Below are 22,208 nucleotides of genomic sequence, written 5' to 3' on the forward strand. Positions count from 1 at the left end.
ATATACAAATAATTATTTTTATTTAAAAAAAAGAAGAAGCTACAAGTGAATAGGGGAAAACAATTAATTTTTTAATTACAACTTTTCTGAAATGTAATCTTTAAATGTGCAAATGAGATATGCACTTTTTCCATAAAATCCCAGAACAAAAATCTGAACTAAACTAAACACTAAAATGTGTATTTTGGACGTTTTTTTGTTTTGTTTTTTTTCCCCCACTAATTTAAATAAAGACATAGAAGCAACATAGCCCAAATTTTCAAATCTGATCAGTGCAGTTTCACCTGGGGTGTCTCACCTCAAACAATAACTCCAGTACAATACTTTCTATGGTTGGGCTTGTATTTTCCCCCCACTGACTCTAGCCTGACAAATCTGATACAGTGCATCTGCAGAATGGAAACATAATGCCAAATGGAGATTTAAAAAAAATAAGTTACTCTTTATTTGTTTGTAACAAATGGAAAAAAAATGTACATGCCTTTCAGCATCATTTTCTACTAAGCTTGTTTTTCCGATGTTCTGAATATGAAGGAGGCTGTTCTTTACTCTGTCACCTCCAGACTGCACTGTGCCGGAGACACCGGATGTAAGAGGACACACTGAGGGGCTGCCTGCTTTGTTAAAATATTAAAACAACCTTTAAGTGACATCAGAGATGCTATTTTCAGAGCTTCAAAAATATCTTGGAATCTAATGTTTTGCCTGTCTAAATGAAAAGTATAAAAGAATGGATTGTATTTTTAATGCAACCTTTTTCCAGCCACTTTTGTAAGAAAATCAAAATGTCCAAAAACAACAACAACGAAAAAAAAAAAAAGCACGAGAGGCTCTGTGGTTGTGGATGCTGTCCCTGTCTGTGAGGGGGTGGAGGTGGACGCCTTCAGGCACCTCAGCAGCCCTTGCGTCACGCAGCAGGGACACCTCACCACCTCCAGCCCTTTGGGTCTCCAGCCTCAACACTCCAAACCTCCAAGCTGAATGTACCTCTTTGAAACCAGTATGTTCAAAACCTGAAGATTTTCTGTAATAAAGCAGAATGTTTTGATGATAACGTGCTCTGTCACACTTACTGTTATGTCAGCAGGTTGTGTCTGATGCAAGGACGTGTGTACGTGTGGGCGGCTGAGAGTGCGTATTTGTGTGCATTTGACCACACTAAGCAGCTGCTGTGCGGTAATGAGATGGCTGAGAGGCTAAGCTGGATCAGCTGAGTGTCTGCGTATCAGGACGGCGCACTGCTGCGCTCCCGCCACTCCGTGTGTGGCCTCACACCAAGAAAACATCAAGCACCGCGAGTCAATCTGTGGAGGTTAACGTGCATTTAAATATCTGTTTTCTCCACTTCAGTCTGCACTGTTAACGAGCACTCATTCATTCAGAGGAGTTGTGGGCTTAGCAGCGGGGGGCCGAGTTGAGAAAGCCTCTGTGTATCAGTATGTACACAATGACACCCTTTCATATTTGTTCTGTCTGAATGTGATTGTTGTGTGTTAAAGGCTGTGCTTCGCATGGGCCAAACTTGTTGGCCGAGGGTGTGGTAGATTTTCATTTTCTGTTTACAATAGATCTTTTCTCCTCTCAGTGTGCATGTATATTATAGTAGAGCTGGACAAAGTGGGGACATGAACATAGCAGCCAGACAGCCTAACAATCCGGTGTACTGTAGTACAGTCAGCATTACACTGACGGCTTAGAGAACTGCAAAAGGGAGCACAAGGGAAGTGAGAGGAAAAGTTGGGAGGGAGTTGGCGGAGTGTCAGGAGGAGACTCTTGAGCTCTGCTCGGTGCAGAACTGACGCACTAAAGCCCAGAGAGAGAGGGAGGGGAGGGGCGACACAGAGAGAGAGAGAGACAGACAGCAGTGTCCAGATGGAGTCTAGTTTATTTTGAAGTAGCTGCTGCTGAGAGCAGGACAGTCTGCCGGCACTACTCTGTGTGTACATGAGAGGAAAAGCTCATTACATCCACTCTGGGGATCAACAAGACAGCAAACCACTGTTTTCTCCTTATGTGGACAGGTCTGTTGTGACTGTGTGGAGAGACTCTATGCAGCTCAAGGTCAGGAGGATCCAGCAGCAGCCTCAGGGAACTGTCCCATCTGGATCTTTGGACCTGCAGAGGCAGGTGGGCATAAGTTTCCCTGGTCACTCGACTGCAGGGACACTATGCAGGGCTATAGGACTCTGAAGAGGATGTGAGGCCTGGACTGCCATCAATACCTCCCACGGCAGCGTCAGCTCTCCCAGACTGATCCTGTGTCTGAGTTGAAGGGAATGGGCCCAGCCTCACTGCAGGAGGAGAGAGAGCCGGAGAAAGAGTCCAAGGGGGAGATGGAGGGGTACCGCTGCCTTCTGCAGGCCAGCTCCCAGCTGGAGAGCACTCTGCAGCGTGAGTATGCATGATGCTGACTGTCCTCATTTAACTCCTGGTGGTCACTAGCAGGCTTTAGAATATAATCCTGTATCTGCCCTGAAACTGTTTAAATCAATTTGGCACTGTTTATCTTAGCAGACTCAGATTTAAAAGCACTGTAGCGCAAGTGCAGTGAGTTTGATTCACAGTGTTGATTTGTGCCTTCTGAGAGCCATTGCAGGAAGTAACTGGAGAACTGCACCCTGTGTCTGAGGTTAGTCAGTGTTATTGATGTGCCAGTTCCTGCAGCTTCGGGCCATTGCAGGGATTATGTCAGCTATTTTAAGCCATCACAGATGGATAGGTATTTATCCATAGTGATAATTTGTAGATGCTGATGTCAACATACCCATTAGAAAGGAAAAAGACGATGTTCAGCTTTCATAATTCAGGGTGTGTTGTGTCATGTGTTGAATTACGAGGCTATAACCTGTCAACTTATCATATCCCAAAACAGCAACTAAATTTAGTACTGATTTTTTTTTTTTTTTATTCAACAATGTCGTTAACTTAAATAGTATTTCCCAAAAGAGTGATGTAATTTTGGAAAGCATAAAAAACAACATTACCCTCATGGTTCATCTGTCATTAATCTGAATGTGTATTTTGCAAGTGGCGGATAAAACAGGTGAATGAAGGTAAGCTGATAGACAGAAATAGTGCCTGATGTGAGTGACAGTTCCACGGAGGAGCTTCTTCTGGAGGCTAATGTGATTACTTTGGGATCTTGGCAGCCTTGAGTTATTGTTTAATTGATGGGCTTTTGCCTCTTTATGTCCCTGTGGGTTCATTGTACCCGTGCTGGGTTGTGTAGGTAAAAGAGACAAGGCCACGTTCAGTTTCTATTTATACCAGGTGACTTTTTTTCTCTCTCTCTCTCTCTCTGTGAAATGTGAACCTTGTTCTTGGGGTTTGTCCTAATCTGCTTACCGGGATGCGGTGGGGAGTGTAAAGAACACACTGCCGTATGAAACAGTAACCATAGACTCATCATTTACTTCATGGGTAATGATACATTATCCTTTACGCAGCTATTGTACTCTCCCTTCTACACCACGAGTGTGTGAGCCTCCTCTGGCTTATTTAAAGAAATTGAGCAAGTAAACTTACAGTATACTCATCATGAAATAGGGCCTCATGACTACGTTTTCAGGCAACTCCCAAAAGAAAACTTCCCTAAGCACACAATCTAGATCTTCATTTTGGTCTTGTCCTGCTTATTATTTAAAGTTAAAAAAACATTAACAAGTACTCCACCTGGTATATTAACAAATATTATTTTCTCTACACTGACAGCAGTATGGTAAATACCACACAGTCTGATAATAATATATAATATTAATAATAATCCTGTAATTGTGAATTCTGAATCACCATACACTATAAAGGCTAACAGGCCATAGCGCAGTAAAAACAGGCAAAGTATTTTCTCCTTTAACTGCCACTTCAACTATACCCAAACGGCTAATTCATCTTCTTCATTTATTCTGCTCTTGTCTCTTGCACCAATGTTCTGTATTTCTCATCCTTTGAGATCCTTTACACATTATATTTTTCTTAATTTATGTTTTTCATGTTGTCCAGCTTAAAAAAACAACAAATACAGGTGCTCTTCTTGCTGTCGTGAGGTTGCAGTGTTGAGTTTTATGGCGGTTGGCAAACAGCGTTACTGCAGTACCACCACCAACTGGAAAGGTGTGCAGATTGTGAAATGCATGAGTGGAATGCTAGACTGACGCAAACCCTCAATAAAACCCCGGTATAAGTCTGCAGCTATCCATAAACTGCATAAAATGTGTCCGAGCCTCGATTGCCTCATTGTCTGTGTGTCAGCGAGACTTACACTGATTTTTACTCTTTAACTGACACTTCAGCTACTTAAACTCAAGGCTAACATATCAGATTATTATGTTATTCAGTTATTTACAGTGCACGCACTTTTACTTTCTCCAACGCTTAAATTCCATCTTAAAATATTTGCTTACTTTTCTAATGATGGTGCAAATATTTTTGTCACTTGCACTTCAATTGACAGTTTAATTGCTTTCAGCGCTTATGCATTCACTGGCATTACAGTCGCTTTGGTGGCTTACTTTTCAGCCAACTGTTCATCTGCTTCCAGCATTAACTCTTCACCTACATCCAGTAGTGTAGTGCAGGGTGTAGTTACCTGTTTTTCTGGCAGTTTATAGTATAGTATCTATAGGGGAGTATATCCATGTTCTCCTCAGTATCTTACCCATTTACCTTGTGTTACACCCACCCATAAAATGCCACTACACTGTTGCCTATATCATCTATAATTCAGCTGCCTACAGAGCTTCAATGTGAAACTGGAATTTGAAATACTTCCAGAAGTAACACCTCAACGTCTTTCAGTCCTTAAACATCAGCTGACATTTCAACTGCTTTAAGTGCCTCTGCTGCAACTTCAATACTGCTCACATGCACATTTTTAACCCGTTAACCATGCTTGCCCCTGACATTTTCAGGATAAATTAACACAGATTTGTAGCTTTCTCTACAGCAGTGTGGTAGATACCAAACATGTAATATTATATGACGGAAAGCAAACCAGGATAAATAACCAAACACTACAAAGGCTCTCAGCCGGTAGCATAACCAAAAACAATAGTGTTCCTCCTTTCACAGGACGAAGTCTTTAAATCCACCAGTGTAAAATATCAGTGCAAAAACTACCAAATATGTTCAAACCAATGACCCACATTTCTGTCACGAAGCCTGCACATCCGAAGATATGTGAAGCTATTGTGAACGGTTTACTATCTAAGCCTTTCTGGTCTAAAAGCAATCTAGTTTTCGTGTATCCCAGCGGGTAGAATCCACAATTTTTTTCTACTCTTTACTATCACAATGCAGCCACCCACCGGTCTAATCCCCTTAGCATGGAGAGCTTTGTTTAGCAAAATGTCTCATGACCTAAAAGCAGAATGAGTTTAGGCCTCTGTGTACTATGAACATGTTTGTATGTGTAAGAGGGGATTTCTTGCTCTGTGAGGGATTACATGCGCCCGCATTTTTCGGTCTCTACAAAATCAGACGGAATATAGTATTCACGCTGAGTATGTGTACTCTTGATACTTAAACCAGCCTCTTGTTGCTGCCACTCTTTATGATTCATAGAGATTTACTGTATGTGAGTAAGGTGTGGTGCTGTAGCATGAATTGGTCAGTCAGTATTGGAAATTATTGTTTTTCTAGTAAAATCTCTTTTTCTACACAGAACATTAAATTAATATTCAGACCGAGGTCATGTTCAACCTCAGTGTGTATAGGTTTAATATTTTGCCATTTTGATAAATTTAAAAATGAAAACTAACGTTGCATGGGTCCTATACAATGTACACGCACCGCTTGACTCCTTAGACATGGCTCATTTTGTTGATTTTTTTCTCCCCATCCTTTTATTTTCTAAAAAAAAAAGCTTAATAAAATCCTCAATGATTCAGTGTTGTAAAAGAATAAAACGTGGAAAAAACCCCAGAGGGTGAATGTGTTTTATAGGAACTGCATGTAATGAAATCAGTGTAGATGGTTATCACTGTTTGGGCAACAGAGATAAGCTCCCTGCTTTCAGCTTTGTATGCAGACTGGAAGGATTGGTCTTGGAGTCTTGATCTGTTTGACTGGCAGCAAATCTCTGTTTCCATCCACACACTGGCAAACTTTCCTCTTTCTCTGTGTGCGCGAGCAGAGAAGCAAACAGAGGTTATTTGCCTTTTGCCTGTGCACACTGTCCTGCTTGTCACCTGGAAAGGTCATGACGCAAGCTCAAAGAGAACCAATGTCTATCCTATTTTGACTGCCTCGAACAGTTTAAACGTGTTTGTTTTATAATGGTAGACGGTGCTTTTTGCGTTATTATTTTCCTTTTTGATTGACAGACTATCAGGTGTTGGGTTGGTAGTCAGGCAGGGTGAAGGAGGAGTACAGCACCTCCACATACTGACAAGTTTATTAACAGCGCTGCAGTTTGCAGCTCAGGATGCCTTTAATCAAGCACAGGAGAAGTCCGCAGTGCGTGTGCTTTTTTTTTTTTTTACTGCTCTTATAATTTATCAGCTTTTGTCACTGGCTCCCTATGTATAAAATTTTTAAAGTTCACATTACATAAACCAAGGCGCACATACTGTTCTTCATCTCACTAGCTTACACATTGTTTCATATTAATACTTTGTAGCTAAATACCTTTACACTGCAGCTACCCAGATGGAAAATGTTAACAACATGACACCCATTTGTTTAAGACCTGTCTCAACTTCCTGCAGCTCTCGTGGCTCAGGGTATAAACAGTTATATAACTCTTTCAATGTGATGGTAACTTTACCCTGCGACTGTGTGTGCACAGTCAGGCCATTGGCCCCGCTTTGGCCCGGCTTGGCTCAGCTCTTGTCTGTTACAGACACATCAAATATTCAGCAGGTACCAGTGGAGCTCATTAGTTGCTCCCTGACAGCCTGACGGACACTGTTACTGCAGTGTACGTATGGAAAATAACACCTCCTCCTCATCTCGGTTTCTTTTGACCTCTGTCATCTTTCTCTGACTCTGCGTTTTTCTATTTCTCCAGTTCATCTCTATTTCATTTTAAATTGTGAGCAAAGTGGCTGCCCTGCTTATGTGTTGCATTAACAGCTGAACATTTAGTTTAGTGCCTTAGTAATGTTAAAATTTAGTTCCTAATCTGCTGTTAATAATTCTTGATTGGAGAGAAAGCTGGATAGTTGTATTAAAGAGTCCCTTACTCTGGAAACATGCATTAAAGGTCTTTTATTGTGCTAATTTTTAGGTCCATACTTGTATTTTGGGTTTCTGCTAGAACATGTTTACATGCTCTAATGTTCAAAAAACACTTTATTTTCTCAAACTGTCTGCCAGAATGTGCCTGTATTTACCCTCTGTCTTAAATTTTTCTGCACCTGTCTCTTTAAGCACCACTCCCGAAAAAGCCCAGTCTGCTCTTATTGGTTGGTGTTTTTGGGTCTTCCACATCTGCATTCTCAGCTTCTCTGCACTGTCATTGCACCCGCTTGATGACGGCACTGTAGCTGCATTTTCAATCTTTATTGACTGATAACATTGGAATAGCATGCTAGGCAACAGCTTGGGTCCATGTTTACTTCCTGGCAGCCGATGTCATTGACATACACGAGAAAACAATCCAACAGGAAATATAGAGAGACTTATAGAGTATGTTTGTCAAAGTTTTAAAAGGTCTGCGTATATTGTGGAGTTTTGGATTCATAATTTCATGGAAATCTAGATGCTTTGTGTAAAGGCACGGTTTCATATGGATTGTGTGCATTTCTCTGTGGATTGAGCGTTTTGATACTTTCATAGTATTTATATAGCACATTTGCCTGCTTTATATTTTAAAAAAAGACATGGAAATCTCACTTTTTACCATATGGTATCTTTAAATAATATGTAAATGCAATGCGGGCATATATTAACAGTCTCAACATGTCGGCGTGTCTGCTTTCTACACATCTGGTTGAGTAATTCTTGATACACCAAAGGGCAGATAAAAGCCTCTTTTGAACTGCACTGACTACTCTATAAGAGACTGTGTGCATTTATTGGACACTGAGACACTAATGGCACCAAGCATGAGACACTGGGCCATCTGCCAGTAAAGTTAACACCACACCAACATCTATTCAGAGGCTGTACAGTAAATGAGCTAATGCTTTTTAATGATGTCATTGTCTAATTTGTACCAGATGCAGGATTTACATGTACCACAGTAAGGCAGCATAGTGTCTGCTGGGTATTATCATGGAATAGCAGTTAAAGGAATGCTTTTCCCCCAAATGATCATTTGTGCATAAATGAGTAATTCCCTGTTATGCTGAATACATGAAGAAAACAAGATTTTGTTTTTCTCTCATGGCTCTGTTGAACAAAGAATCCAAAAATGGAGAAAATTCTTAATGAAAAGGTATTCGCATTTAACAACAGTAAAACTATATCAAAACATCCACTCACAAACTCTCACTCTGGCTTTGCTGAATCTGGACTGACCCTTTAAAAGACCAAAATCACACAATAACAAAAAACAAACTTACTGATCTTACACAGCAGCTCCTGTGTTCAGTGAGGTATAATAACAGTTTTTGTTGGTGGAGTCTGGCTTTGAAAAAAAATAGACAAGTTTCACTCTCAGCTCAGTTCCCTGTCGAAAAGGGATTTATGTTTCTGAAGTACCGAATGGATAAATAAGACTTGGATTATACTGCATGAGTTGTGTGAAAAACATGTTTTTATAGTTTTGCTGTTGTCACTCCTGAACCTCAATGATTTCCATTTATCAAGTATTTTCTCAAATTTTGGATTCTTTCTTCACGGTGGAGGCATGTGAGAAAAACAAAGTTTTCTTCATGAATTCAATGTAACACAGAGTGGGTAATTGCTGTAAAAATGGTCATTTAACAGGATAAAGTTGTCCTTTAAAAAGGCAAAAATCTCTATTTTCAGATCAAAGTTAATAGATGCAAGTCTCTGTCTTAAAATTTGAGCCCTTTCATGTCAAAACTGCAGTGACAAAGGCCTCAGTGTGGTTGTCACAATGGAAAAGCCTTTGAAATATTATTTGGGCCATCAAATGACTCCAGAAATTTAAAAATAAAGACTAGAGTTTAGTGTGTTTTAGAGACTAAAAAATGTTTTAAAAAAACATGCTGACTCACTGCTCTCAGATTCATGGTTCTTTATTTTATATGGACACTGTAATATTTGGTTTATAGTACAGATCTGCAGTTTTCCAGTGCACACCACCTCCCTCCAGGCTTACTGATTTGTGTGTCTTCTTCCAGAGGTGACTGTCCCTGTCAGCTTGAAGGAGGTGGGAGGCTACATAGAGAAACAAGTTGCGTACCTGTCAGGTGAGGCCTTGCTTAGTCATTTCACAATTAGCGTTTTTAGTGACTAAAGTGTCCCACCCTTAATTTATGTCTCAACAAAGAAACTGACTGCTTATATCTTTCTTCCCAGGGGGCCGTGGGGAAGACTCCAGTGTCATCATCACCCTCCCAGAGTGCTCGGCTTTCAGCGACATTCCAGAGGAAGCTTTAGCCAAAGTCTTTACATACCTCACTCTCATCCCTCGGTGCGTCCTCCTTCATATGCTCCTGTCTGATTCTCTCCCTCTCTCTTTCTGCAGTGCACCAAAAACGCAGCGCTTGTATTCTGAGCACAGCTGGTCTTCAGTGCTCCACAGTGTCAAATGTCCTACTGATGCCCTCTGTGTCCACACCTCACTGTCCCGAAAGAGTAGGAAAGTTTACATTGGATCAGGTCCAGGGCTATTTCCCCTCACGTGCCATTGCAGTGATTTATGAGTATTGTAATCCGCCCGCTCTGGACCTGTTATCCTTTCTCATTTTCCTGTTTGAAAGCTTTAAATCACCAAATCCTCCATGATTGTACAAAATGACATTACAGCATACCATTACCTAATTTTTCTTGCAGAACGAGGCAACCCGGGGTAAAATTCATCATCATTTTAGACCGTCGACTGGACACATGGGCCTCTATCAAAACTGCACTTGCAAGGATAGCAGTGAGTTTCATATTTCATTTTTCTTTTCAACAAGCCCATTTGCATGTAATCAATATTCCTACCAGCCTGTTTAGACATCTATATGATAAATCATTGCTTGTGAGCTGCTGCATGGTTTGTGCAGGATACTGATTTATGCATGCGTTGCTGTCCATGGTGCTGAAAAAACCTGAACAATACCTGGACAGCATCCATTAGATCAAACTACTAGGCTTTTCTCTCTTTTTTTTTTTTTTGCGTACAATCAAAGCTTTCAAGGTTTGGGTCATAGCTCTATATGTTGCGTAGTTTAAAGAGAAGCTAAACAATATGTTTGTACTGAATGTCCCATTGCATATTGCTGCAAATGAATGAGTAAGCAGAAACTGAGTGATGACGCGGGGTGCTGAGGATGAGGAGAGGATGAGGAGGAAGGCGGGCGGGAGGGAAACATTGCAGTCAGCGCTGCCACCCTCCGCCTGAGAGGCAGCAGCAGCGCTGCGGCTGTGCTCAGGCAGCCGGACTCAGCTGCATACCTTTAGCTTGGCACCGATTTCCACTGGACGGGCGGGAACTTACAGTTAACGGAGATGGCTTCAAACATCATGGCTGATTGCTTTTACCGGCGGGGAGTGCCGAAGATCCGCCGGAGCCCGGTAACGAGCTGTTGATTAGTTTTATTCACCGTGTAAAGAGTTTGGAGTGAAGTTTTTGGGCGGGCAGGGTGAATGCGGCAGTGGCACCGGCTGAGGCTGCTGCGGGGAGTGGAGCACTGCGGTGCACAGCGCACCTCTGCTTAGTCATGCGACCGGCTGGTCGTGAAAGCGAAACAGAGTCATGTGTGGCTTTATAGTGCATGTTTATCCTGAAATCAGACGCTTGAGTAATTAACCCTTCGTGGTCGAGTGTGGACAAATGAATGGCAGAAGTTGCGTCACATGCAAATGCAGTGATATCCCGAGCTAAAATATTTAGGAGGCAATGTTGCATAAAGTCCTGCTGCAGATGATGCTTTTGCAGTAACTACATGATTTAAAAGTGCAAGATTTTTTAAAATACTAGTTCTAAATACATTGTCAAATTCTATTATTTTTTGTCTTTTTTTTTTTTTTGTCAAATACAGCATGCTACAGTAGTTATTTACAGTCTCACCTCTACAGGAGGCTTGATCAGAAATACTGTTATAACAGCCTGTGTATCTTGGGTATGATGCAGAAACTGAGCAGAAATTCCTGCACAGTCAGGCAATGTCCTCAAACGACCCAATGATGAAATGCAGCATATGACGTGGATAAATGGCGATGTGACTGAACCTGGAGTCCATTAAGCTGACTGTAATCTTCTGAGTGACAGAGTGGCTGCGACCTGAAGTCTCTCTTGTCAGATGTGGAGGATGAAAGCTTGTTAATGCTTCTTACCCTCAGCTCATATCTGGTCTTGTGCCAGCTTGCATACTTAGTCTATGTCGCACCTTGATCTTACACGCAAAGTTTTATACCGAATCCCCATATGAAGCGTCATCATCGATATGACAGTGAACCTCTCCTCCCTCTTCAAGGCCTCCTTTCCTGGGAACCTCCACCTGGTCTTGGTGCTCCGACCCACCAGCTTCTTCCACCGCACTGTTACTGATATTGGCTTTCGCTTCAGCCAAGAGGACTTCATGCTCAAGATGCCAGTAAGGCAGCTCCTCCTCAGTTACCAAACATGTCCCACATCACAACAAGGTACACCTCGTTCTTGTTACAACCCTGATCTCCATGAGTCAAAATGTTCTGTGGTGGACACGCAGCCAAGAACACGTTATCAGTTTTGAAACAAATATAATAAAGTGGGTTCTCCTCGGGTCTTTCTAATATTTCTGGTGATCTAAGTACTACAATTTATGAAATATCAACTGTAAAATGTAAATTATGTTTGTCATGCCATTTTCAAAGACTGTGACTGTTATGAACAACCTACATATCACTTGCTCTAATGACCCTTTAATGACCAATCAAACTTCCTCCAGTACGGCAAAGAGACTTCCCTAAGATATTTTTCCTATTTTAAGAAATTTCAATTTTACATAGCAAAAATACTACTGTAGGTAGTGATGTACAGTAAAGGAAAAATAAAACATGCAGCTCTCCTTACTCTGCTGAAAGTACAAAGTGTTCTCTGTGAGGTCTCAGATTTTGTCTGCACCTTTAGGTGGTGATGCTGAGCTCAGTCACAGACCTGCTGCGCTACATTGATGAGAACCAGCTGACTTCAGAGTTTGGGGGCACTTTGGACTACTGTCACAGCGACTGGATTGTTTTACGAACAGTAAGCCAAAAGTTCATACTGGGAACAAACAGTATCATTCTTCATGGTCTTCCTCTTATTTCCTTTTATTTTCTGAGGTTCACCCCTATGACTAAGCCACTAAATATATCTATCTATCTCTACATATCTTTCTATCTATATCCATATATAATTATTTTTTTATTAACCAGTTTGACAAAGCTTCTGCTTGAAATTCTGCATATATGAAATATAAAATACACAAGGAAATACACCTACTTTATTTTAGTGCCTCTGAGTGGCTAATGTTAAAGGGACAGTTCACCTCAAAATCAAAAAACATTACCTGAAGTGCTATTTATCAGTCTAGACTGTTTTCATATGAGTTGCCGAGTGTTGCAGATATCGGCCGTAAAGACGTTTGCCTTCTCTCAAACATAATGGAAGCTTGTGGTGCTCAAAGTGCCAAAAATATATTTAAAAAAAAAACTCAGGCTGATATCTCCAACACTCTGCAACTCACACCAAAACAATCTTGACTGATAAATAGCACTTCAGGTCATAGGAAAAATATGTATTTTTGATTTTGGTGTGAATTGTCCCTTAAACCTGCATTCGGATGACTGTGCTGTGTCTCCTTCCTTCACTCTGAATACTGATTTATCTTGGTGCCTTGTTGCTGTCAGAGAGCCACCAGGGGCTGTGTATCTGAAGGACACTGAGCCTCATATTGTTTTCCTTTCACAAGTCTCTGTATTTTTTGTCTGTTTTTTTGCTTCCCCGACAGGCTATTGAAAGTTTTGCTGTCACAGTCAAAGACATTGCACAGATGCTTCAGGGTTTTGGCACCGAGCTGGCAGAGACAGAGCTCTCTGACGAGGGGAAAGCCATCGAGCATCTCCTCGAGTCTCACACTGTCAAGTACAGAAAACTCAAGGCAAGTTTTCAAATGTTTTCATTCAAGCTGCATTTCTAAATATCACTACAACAATAATCACCTTTTATAGTGGAAATAGTATCTATAAAGTACTACTTTAAATGCTGCTCATTAATAATGTTAAGTGTTTTCTGCAGGATGCAATCAGGTCAGTGTCAAAGGAAGGTCGCCATCTTCTCGCGAGCCTGGAGTCCTCTGGAAAGGAGGATGACTCCCAGTGGGATGTGAGACTAGACTGGGAGACAGTGCAGAGGTAAGGCTGTCTTCAAAAGAAAAATCACAATTCTAATCTTCACTTTGAATTATAAACCCCAAACATTTAACTAAAGGCTTTAGAGTGAATGAGATTTATGGAAAAGTCACTGTTTTTTAGGCTTCTTGCTCAGCTCAGAGACATGGAGTGCGCCTTTGATGGCTTCTTCGAGAAGCATCATCTGAAACTCCATCAGTACCTGCAGCTACTCAAATATGAACAAAGCTTTCAGGAGGTAAGGAAACAATGTATTTATCATGTGTACATGTACAGTATGTATGTTTTTGTGTGTTTATGCCCATATTTTCATACTTCATACATTCTCATCTTAAAAGGTATACTGTGCAGGGTTTTCCTTATAGACTCTTACAGAAGCAATCCCCCCCAGTCATCACTTATAACTCAGTAGAAGTGTGTGGTGGTGTATTTTTCTGCAGAGACTCTGCCTTTTACCAGTATTTTCTTATTTTCTTTATTTATTGTCTATATTTGGGACTTTTTGGGCATGTAACCTCACTGCAGTCAGGTGAAGTCAGGACTTTGTAAAATGTAAGTGACCAGGTTCAGGACCGTAGGCAACACGCATTCAACAGAAACAGCGCAGTAATTTAAAAAAAAGAGAAAAAAAAGCAAGGTAAAATGTCAGATGAGAATGAATCTGGGGTTGGCTTTCACTTTCACTTTTACTTACGAGCGTTTTTTAAAGACAGTAACAGAAAATCTTGCATAGTATTCCTTTAACTTTGAGAAAATGATAAGGTAAAGTCTTTGAGATATATATCTGCGTGTATCTGATGGTGTGTTTTCTGTTAAGATGGAGTTGTGTCTGGAGCATCTAACAGCACAGGAGAGAGAGCTGTCCACATCTGTTGACACTTTGGCTCAAACAGAACAGGCTCTCAAAAGGTTGGACAGTCTGGAAGCTAATGCACAGGTCAGTGTTGCAAATATCTGCAAAAAGCAGCACTTCTGCATATGGACTGGGAGGCCTCAGTGTGGGTGTGTCTTAAATAATGGACTTCTTTTGTTTGTGTGTCCTTGTCGGCTGCATCAGGAGGTGATGTCTCGAGCTCAGATCATCATCCTTCATGGACACCAGCTGTCAGCTGGTCACCACTACGCCATGGCCCTTATCATGCAGCGCTGCAACGAGCTTCGCCACTACTGTGATACACTCAATGCTGCTCTCAAGACCAAACACACTCGTCTTTTACATACACACCAGCTGCTGCTTTGTCTTGGACAGGTATTATGAATCTACGCACACAGGTCAGAACACACAGCTTTCTTCACATTGATCAACATGTGTGTTTTCCACCTTCAGGCCCAAACTTGGTGTGATGATGGAGCGTATCTACTGGCCAATCAGCTGGTAGATAAGTACCAGTCTAAGGAGGGGGCCCAGGCTGCTCTGAAGGACATTGAGAGGTTCCTGGAGGGGGCGCCGTCTATACTGAGCTCAGGAGCTGACATCCTGGCCATCGAGTATGAGGCTGTCATCACACATCAGCTGCAGGTCAGTCGCTAAAAAAGTCTTTTTTTATTTGCAATTTTTGTTTTTCACACCATCCACTCAAACAATAAAACATGAAAATCAAAACTTTTGACCTCTAAGTTACATATGAGCTTGTTTATAAAACTACAGATCTCAAGTATACACAATTTCATCATTTCCATGCTTATTTGTTTATGAATATTTGCACTATTTATGGATTTTACATCACAATTGAATATCTCACCTCCGTGTCCCTCACTTTTAGGCCCAGATTGGGAAAACGTTTGAGAAGCATGCAACAGTGCAGCAGATGATCCAGAGCCGACAGGCTTGTCTGAGGAAGCTGGCTGATAAACATGTTCGCCCGGTCCAACTGGTGGCCCCCAGGCCTGAAAACCCACCTCGCTCCAAGTCCCCGCTCTTTTCCCCCAAGCACGGTACAGCATACACACACACACGCACACACACACACACACACACACACACACACACACACACACACAGATATTTCTATCTTTGGGGCGAACTCTAGCTCATGAGGTAGAGACTGCACCCAATACAGGCTGAGGTCTTTGCAGCAGCCCAGGTTTTATTCCAACCTGTGGCCCTTAGCTGCATGTCATCCCCTTTTCTCTCTCTCTCTCTCTCTCTTGCTTTTCTGTCTATCTTTGGCTGTACTATAATAAAAGGCCAAAAATAAAATAAAAAAAAATAACCTTTGCAGCAGATTTTGAATAGACTGTATGTATCTATTTACTCTTTTTGAAGTGAAAAGTTCAACTGCATATTTAGCTTGCTAACATTGCTGTCATTATAGCTGTGTAACATATCAAGTCTATATATTGTGTATAATATGTCTTTTAAAAAGATTAAAAAATGCATTTAATTTCGTTGAACACTAGGGGCGTAGTCTGTATACTATACGGAAATACAGACAAAAAACAAAATTCTGTGGAAATGAGGTGACACCTAAACCTAATTATAAATAATTTTTTAAAAATAAAACCTTATTCCAATTCAAACATTTAAACAAGGTCTTAACCCTTATACACACCTTAGAAAAAAATGAGGAAAATGTCTTCTTTTTTCAAAAATGTCCTCACTTTGTTGGTTAAAACATGTTTCAGGTAGATAGATAGATAGATAGATCAATAGATACTTTATTTATCTCGGAGGAAATTCAAGAACTCAGTCCTCACTATGTAGCAAGGATAACTACACACACACACACACACACACACACAGCCATATCTCAAAAGAAACAGTTGAAATAGAGATGTGACATCTTATTCACACACACTTGTAGAAGGAATCTTTGTTGCAGTTGATCAAACAAAACGTGTCTTTGTCGTGCTGCCCTAGTTTGCAGCATATACAGTACTGTAGGCTTTCTACAGATCAACTAACTCCCTAACCACCCGTCCTTGTTTCCCAGGCCCAGTATGGGGTCCAGTCCCGGCCCTTATGGCCCAATTCCAATCCCCATCCCCTTTGCATCTTTACTTTAGGCACCATAGTAAATTAACACATCACAGGGTCCTACTGAGTAGGCCTGAGGTGTTCCTGAATGGACTGAGGGGGTGAGCAGGCCACCTTTACAAACAAGCTGGAATGAAGGAAGAGGGTCTAATCAGTCTGCTGGGAAACACCTGACTGCTCTATTAGTCCGGATAGCTGCTATAGAACCATATGTGGTTCGTATACATTAAAGAACCTTTCATCTCCCTTTGTGTCTCGAGGGAGGTTGCACAAAGCGAACCATATACACTACAGTGGTGCCCAATTAATACTGTATGTGCTATCTGACGTGTTTCTCTTTTGATTTGAATGTATCTATTCTGCCACTGAATGTGTCTCCATTGAGTTTAAAAAATAGATTTTTTCTCCATATCCATTCATGTCTTTTAAGGTTTTGTTCTCCATGATACGAGGCCATGCTAATGAGAGTGATAACTAGAAAGAGAATGAAAGTGATTACGAACCCCCTGTGATACTGTAGGGACAGCAGCCATTTAAGAGAGGAGATGAAGGGAAAAGTGGTTCGCTTTGATCGGGTGGATCTGGTACATGCATACACACGTGTATGTATGTGCATGCACACTCATGCATGTGTACCACTGATGAATTTATCATGGCATATGCAAGGGCGTATTGAGCTTGGACTCAGGATTCGGCTGCTAGGATCAAAAGGACACTGACAGTCGTGCCAAACGCGGCTTTAGATCTTTACATGCTGGTTCCAGGCTGCACCTTTAGAGGAAGAAACCGTCATAGCACTGATTACCTCAGATGTTGATCGTGACTAATTAATATTTGACTCAAGTTACTGAGCAATAAAAAAAAAGGTCATTGAAAGGGCAGGCAAATCCCTTTGAGGCCACCGTGTTCACATTGTGCGCATGGTTAAAAAAAATTTGATGAAGTGGGTGCTTACATTCTCCATAGTTTGCTTCATCAGAACAAATAAAAATACATTGTATGAATTTCACTCAATCACTTTGATGAGCTGCTGGCTGATGATTTGGCTTTTACAGGTGATGGTTTGAAGTTCACATTCGACCTCTCTCTGCCCGGGAAGAGAACATCCCGAAAGAGCCCCAACCCCAGAAAGGTAAGGCGAAATCAAAACCTCTAATTTTTTTTTTTATTATATATATATTTCCTTCAACTCTCACAGCTGCATTGAATCCCAAAAATAGTTATTATATCAGGATTTTCTTATCTGCCTTTTCCATTTTGGTCCATTTGTTCAGTATAGTCACATTTTCTTTACGGTGAAATTGAAGAGTCAGTGTTGTCCAATTGTGTTCAGATAGAGGTGATCCATGACTACCAGGAGAGCCGGAGCTGCGTGTCGTACAGTCTGGATGGAGAGGACAACCCAGATCTCTTGAAGCGGTGAGGAGGAGGAGGCATCTGTCCACCCATCTGTCTGTCCTCAGTGCGGCTCTTAATGCCGTTTGCTTTGTGATTCTCTTTGTTCAGTGCTAATAATGCCCTCTGGCTCTTTCTGTCTACTTCTCTCTCTCTTTCTCTGTGTGTGTGTGTGTGTGTGTGTGTGTGTGTGTGTGTGTGTGTGTGTCACAGTCACGTGATGAGGGAACTCATAGAGACAGAAAGAATCTACGTGGAGGAGCTGCTGTCAGTTCTGCTGGTGAGAAAAGACCATCCTTTTTAAAAAAAAAAAAAGAAAAAAAAAAGTCAAACAAAAATTGAAAAACTTTACGGTTCTTCTTCTTCTTCCTGGTAATATTGCATATTCACAAACCATATATTTCCTAATTGTGTTGCTATGATTTTTTTTTTTTTTATGATTTGAATTTTGCAGGGTTACAGGGCTGAGATGGACAACCCAGCTCTGTCAGGGCTTCTGCCTCCGATCCTACGCAGCAAGAGAGACATCCTTTTTGGAAACATGCCTGAGATCTACAACTTTCACAGCAGGCAAGTAATCAATGACTTGCAACGCACATCGACCTGTTAGAGACAAAGCTGTGTCTTGATGGAGCTGTATGTGATATTTAGATCATTAATATAGCAGCAAACCACTAATTGCTATGTAAAGATATAGAAGAATAATGGCATCCTGAGGAGAACATTAATTAATTCTCTGGTTCTGATTCATCAGTGGATTGCAATATGTTTTTTTTTTTTTTTTTTTTGCCAATTCAATATCGATTCATATAATCCTGAAACTGATCATTTCCGTTGTAATGACGCCCCGCTCCTGTGGGGGCAGTGTGAGTGCCGCCGGCGCGTGACTGACGTTGTTCAGACTCCCCCAAAAAACGTCTGTTGTTTATTCATTAAAATGGCGACGGTGGTGTGTGTTAAAATCAGAGCAGACAACATTAAAAGCCGACGTTTGGAAACGCAAAGTCGATAATTGTTACGTCGCGTGTGAGCCTCGTGAGTCACTGTTAAAACACCAACAATACGACGCACCTACGTAACCATCTGAGCCGACGCCGCGCAGGTGTTTTGCAACCTGTTGCAAACGCTAAAGCTGAGGATCACACATAAATATAGGTAGACAAATCCTGCATAAATGTTTATTACTTTTGTTAAGTTCGGCTCAGGCAAAAATGTGCACTTTTCTGTACTTTAAATGTATTTTATTTTTCATTTTTATTTAAGAAAGAATAATGTAACGGTAAAATAAGTTTTGGTGTCAGTTTATTCAAATTAATACAGATAATGCACACTTTATTGAACATATCAGAAGGTATTCGAATGAATTATCTGGGTATTTCTGACATCAACACACATGACTGATTCGATATCAAAGCAACTGGATCAATATCGAATTGAATCGTGACCCAAAGAATCGAAATTGAATTGAATTGTGAGGTTCTTGACAATAGCCAATATGCCAGGACTATGCAAAAGATACAGAAAACACCTTCTCAAGGAGACAAATATGATTTCAGTGTATACAGACTTTTAGTTATGTATTGATTGGGTGAAGCTTAACAGACTTAGCAGTATTTAGATCTTAGGTTTAGTCGCATTTTATTTCTTTTACTCAATGTTAGCGTGGAGGAACTGCACTTTGCAAACCAAGCAATGCTGTGACACTATTCCACTGACCTACAGGTGGTGGTAACACACCTGCTGAATGCACACTGCAGAAAATACTGTAGAAAATATGATTTTGTTATTTTACATCATATTGCTGCTGTTGGAAAACTAGAAAAAAAGAAACCGTTAAGATGATTTTAAGCAAAAAGTTATACATGTTGCAGTATGTCAGCAAAGACAGGAGAAATAAAACTGCAAGCTAGTACACATGGTTGTAAACAATACTGGATTGAAAATATTCTAATAAATGAATTTTATGAGTAAGGGAATGCTCTAAAAAAGGTTTGTTAGACCTCAAGGATACACATGTTTGATGAACAACACTAAATGTAAACCTTCATTTGCTTACAAGAAAACTCAATAGGGCACTGTTCACATGGAAAATTGACATAGTGGAGGTTTTTGTGTTGTGCCTACAGAGTTTGCCTTCTTGCAGAGTTTTGTGGATCATTTTTAGAGCCAAATACACCAGACGAGTTGGAAATAAGTGTGTGGTACTGAGAGAGCTTCATTGATGGCTGCAGCAGTTTCTGTAGCTTGTTTGTGTATATGCCAGAGTTACAGCCCAGCTCTCCTGGGAAAAGGAAAGAAACATAAAAGCAGATGTATTGGTTATTTATTGCATGAAATGATGTGTGCATGCAGCATTTATTACATACATGCAGAACACTGTAAAGGATCAGTCACACGAAACAGAGGTCCCATCAGCTAGTTATTGTATGAGGGCTGATGCATGGGAGGGTTTGGGGTAAGATAATTGAGATCTTATTCTTGGTCTTTGACCTTTCTGGGAATCCAGGGTTTTCCTTCAGGACCTGGAAGGATGCCTGGAGGCTCCCGAAAGTGTGGGAGCTTGTTTTCTGGAGCGGGTAAGATGAGACATGTTATTATGTTGTATAGATTCTTTATATTTTAAACATTTCAACTTAATTTATTTCCATATTTTTCTAACAGAGTTTTCTTTCTTGTGTCCCCAGAAAGAGAGTTTCCAAATGTATGAATGCTACTGTCAGAATAAGCCACGCTCTGAGGCACTTTGGAGACAATTCTCAGACTGCAGCTTCTTTCAGGTCAGTTTTGCCATGATTTCACTGTCGAACAAAAAATTTTGTCTGATTCATTTTCATTCAATGAATGTCCTTTCAGTTTTACAGTTGCAATTAAAAAGATGTGATCTATCACTGACAAACATTATCCTCATTGTGCTTTTATTTGTCTGTCTTATGAAGGAGTGTCAGAAAAAGCTGGAGCACAAACTGGGCCTGGAGACCTACCTGTTGAAACCAGTCCAGCGCCTCACTAAATACCAGCTGCTGCTTAAGGTAAGACAGAGGACCATCTCAAAACCAGAAAATCCAGAAAACAGCTATTGGTCTGACGACGATAAGCGTCTGGGGGCAATGGCCCAGATATCTTGGGATCAGGGGTAGTGAGTGGATACTTTGGCCATATGTGCATGTGAATGCAGATACATTTTAAAAAGCTCATACAAAGCTAAACCAACCAAACAATGGCTGATGGGTTCAGGGATCGCATTTTTCACAAAACAATATTTCTCAGTGGGTTTCCCACATCATGGACACCTGGAAGAGTCACAGAACTTCCCAATCTTATTTTACAGGCCTGGAAAAGTCATGGAATTAATGAAAATCACTGCAAAGCAATTGATTTTATTCTAGAAGGCTACCAAATGTTGAATGTGTATTTGTAATAATACTCATTTAAATTTAAAAAATCGATACTTGGCATTTGTGTATAGATACGATATTGCCACGCAAAAATAACTCAATATTATACTTTATTGACGTCTTTCCCCACCCTTATTTAACCTTCACCACATTAAATGTGTAGTTCAGTGTTCAAACATAGCAAATACAGCAAATAGTATCTTTAGTGTTGCCAAAAGATTCAATTCTCTGCATAGGCTTCTCTGAATGATTTGAGTCCAAATTTAAAAAAAAATTGCATACAGGACATGTGTTTGATAGTTCTGGATAACACAGCAGTTGAATTGGATTTCTACCTCTGGTGTTTATTAAAAGTCTACCACTAGAGTGTGCTGTTTTATTTACTGTATTTATATCTGTTTTTGCATTAATTCATGTGTGCATGTATGTGCCTACACGCCTGCTTTTGTGTTTGTGTGTTCAGGAACTTCTGAAATATAGTACAGACTCTGAGGGGACGTCAGAACTGCAGGGGGCACTAACAGCCATGCTGGACCTGCTCAAATCAGTCAATGACTCCATGCATCAGATAGCCATCACAGGATATGAGGTGAGCAGTCAATTCCTAAACCTGAACGAATAACGTACAGAGAATATGTTGACAACAAAGGTTTACACACATAAAACCCTCTTTCCGTTATGTGCAGGGTGACATCTGCGAGCTGGGCCGCGTGTTGATGCAGGGCTCGTTCAGTGTGTGGATCAGCCATAAGAAAGGCCCCACGCGCATGAAGGAGATGGCCCGCTTCAAGCCGATGCAGAGACACCTCTTCTTATACGAGAGGGCTCTGCTCTTCTGCAAGCGGAGGGAGGAGCACGGAGACGGCTGTGACAAGACGCCCTCATACAGCTTCAAGCACTGTCTCAAGGTTGGTTTATGTTTTTGTTTGTTTATGTTTATGTTGAGTGACAGAGAGGCTAGTGGTGTCTAAAGTGTGACAAAACGACACCGTGTGGTGGCTGCAAAGCAA

The 22,208-nt window shown here is 40.9% G+C and overlaps 1 protein-coding gene across 1 annotated transcript in view; it reads left to right on the plus strand.

Moving 5' to 3' along the window:
- Window positions 1-2,220: 2,220 nt before the first annotated feature.
- Window positions 2,221-22,208, plus strand: part of mcf2a (MCF.2 cell line derived transforming sequence a) — a 35,277-nt gene continuing 15,289 nt past the window's right edge. Inside the window, exons 1-22 of the mRNA XM_042492876.1 lie at window positions 2,221-2,391; window positions 9,252-9,320; window positions 9,430-9,544; window positions 9,907-9,997; window positions 11,535-11,654; window positions 12,170-12,286; window positions 13,032-13,181; window positions 13,319-13,434; window positions 13,555-13,669; window positions 14,249-14,368; window positions 14,489-14,680; window positions 14,759-14,950; window positions 15,195-15,366; window positions 17,464-17,540; window positions 17,742-17,827; window positions 18,017-18,083; window positions 18,258-18,373; window positions 20,310-20,379; window positions 20,488-20,580; window positions 20,740-20,832; window positions 21,662-21,787; window positions 21,885-22,106. Coding sequence (XP_042348810.1) covers window positions 2,277-2,391; window positions 9,252-9,320; window positions 9,430-9,544; window positions 9,907-9,997; window positions 11,535-11,654; window positions 12,170-12,286; window positions 13,032-13,181; window positions 13,319-13,434; window positions 13,555-13,669; window positions 14,249-14,368; window positions 14,489-14,680; window positions 14,759-14,950; window positions 15,195-15,366; window positions 17,464-17,540; window positions 17,742-17,827; window positions 18,017-18,083; window positions 18,258-18,373; window positions 20,310-20,379; window positions 20,488-20,580; window positions 20,740-20,832; window positions 21,662-21,787; window positions 21,885-22,106 — 2,634 coding nt within the window. The 5' untranslated portion in view covers window positions 2,221-2,276. The remainder of the gene's footprint in view (window positions 2,392-9,251; window positions 9,321-9,429; window positions 9,545-9,906; window positions 9,998-11,534; window positions 11,655-12,169; window positions 12,287-13,031; window positions 13,182-13,318; window positions 13,435-13,554; window positions 13,670-14,248; window positions 14,369-14,488; window positions 14,681-14,758; window positions 14,951-15,194; window positions 15,367-17,463; window positions 17,541-17,741; window positions 17,828-18,016; window positions 18,084-18,257; window positions 18,374-20,309; window positions 20,380-20,487; window positions 20,581-20,739; window positions 20,833-21,661; window positions 21,788-21,884; window positions 22,107-22,208) is intronic.

The sequence above is a fragment of the Plectropomus leopardus genome, chromosome 9, assembly GCF_008729295.1.
Source record: "Plectropomus leopardus isolate mb chromosome 9, YSFRI_Pleo_2.0, whole genome shotgun sequence".
Classification (NCBI taxonomy): Eukaryota; Metazoa; Chordata; class Actinopteri; order Perciformes; family Serranidae; genus Plectropomus; species Plectropomus leopardus.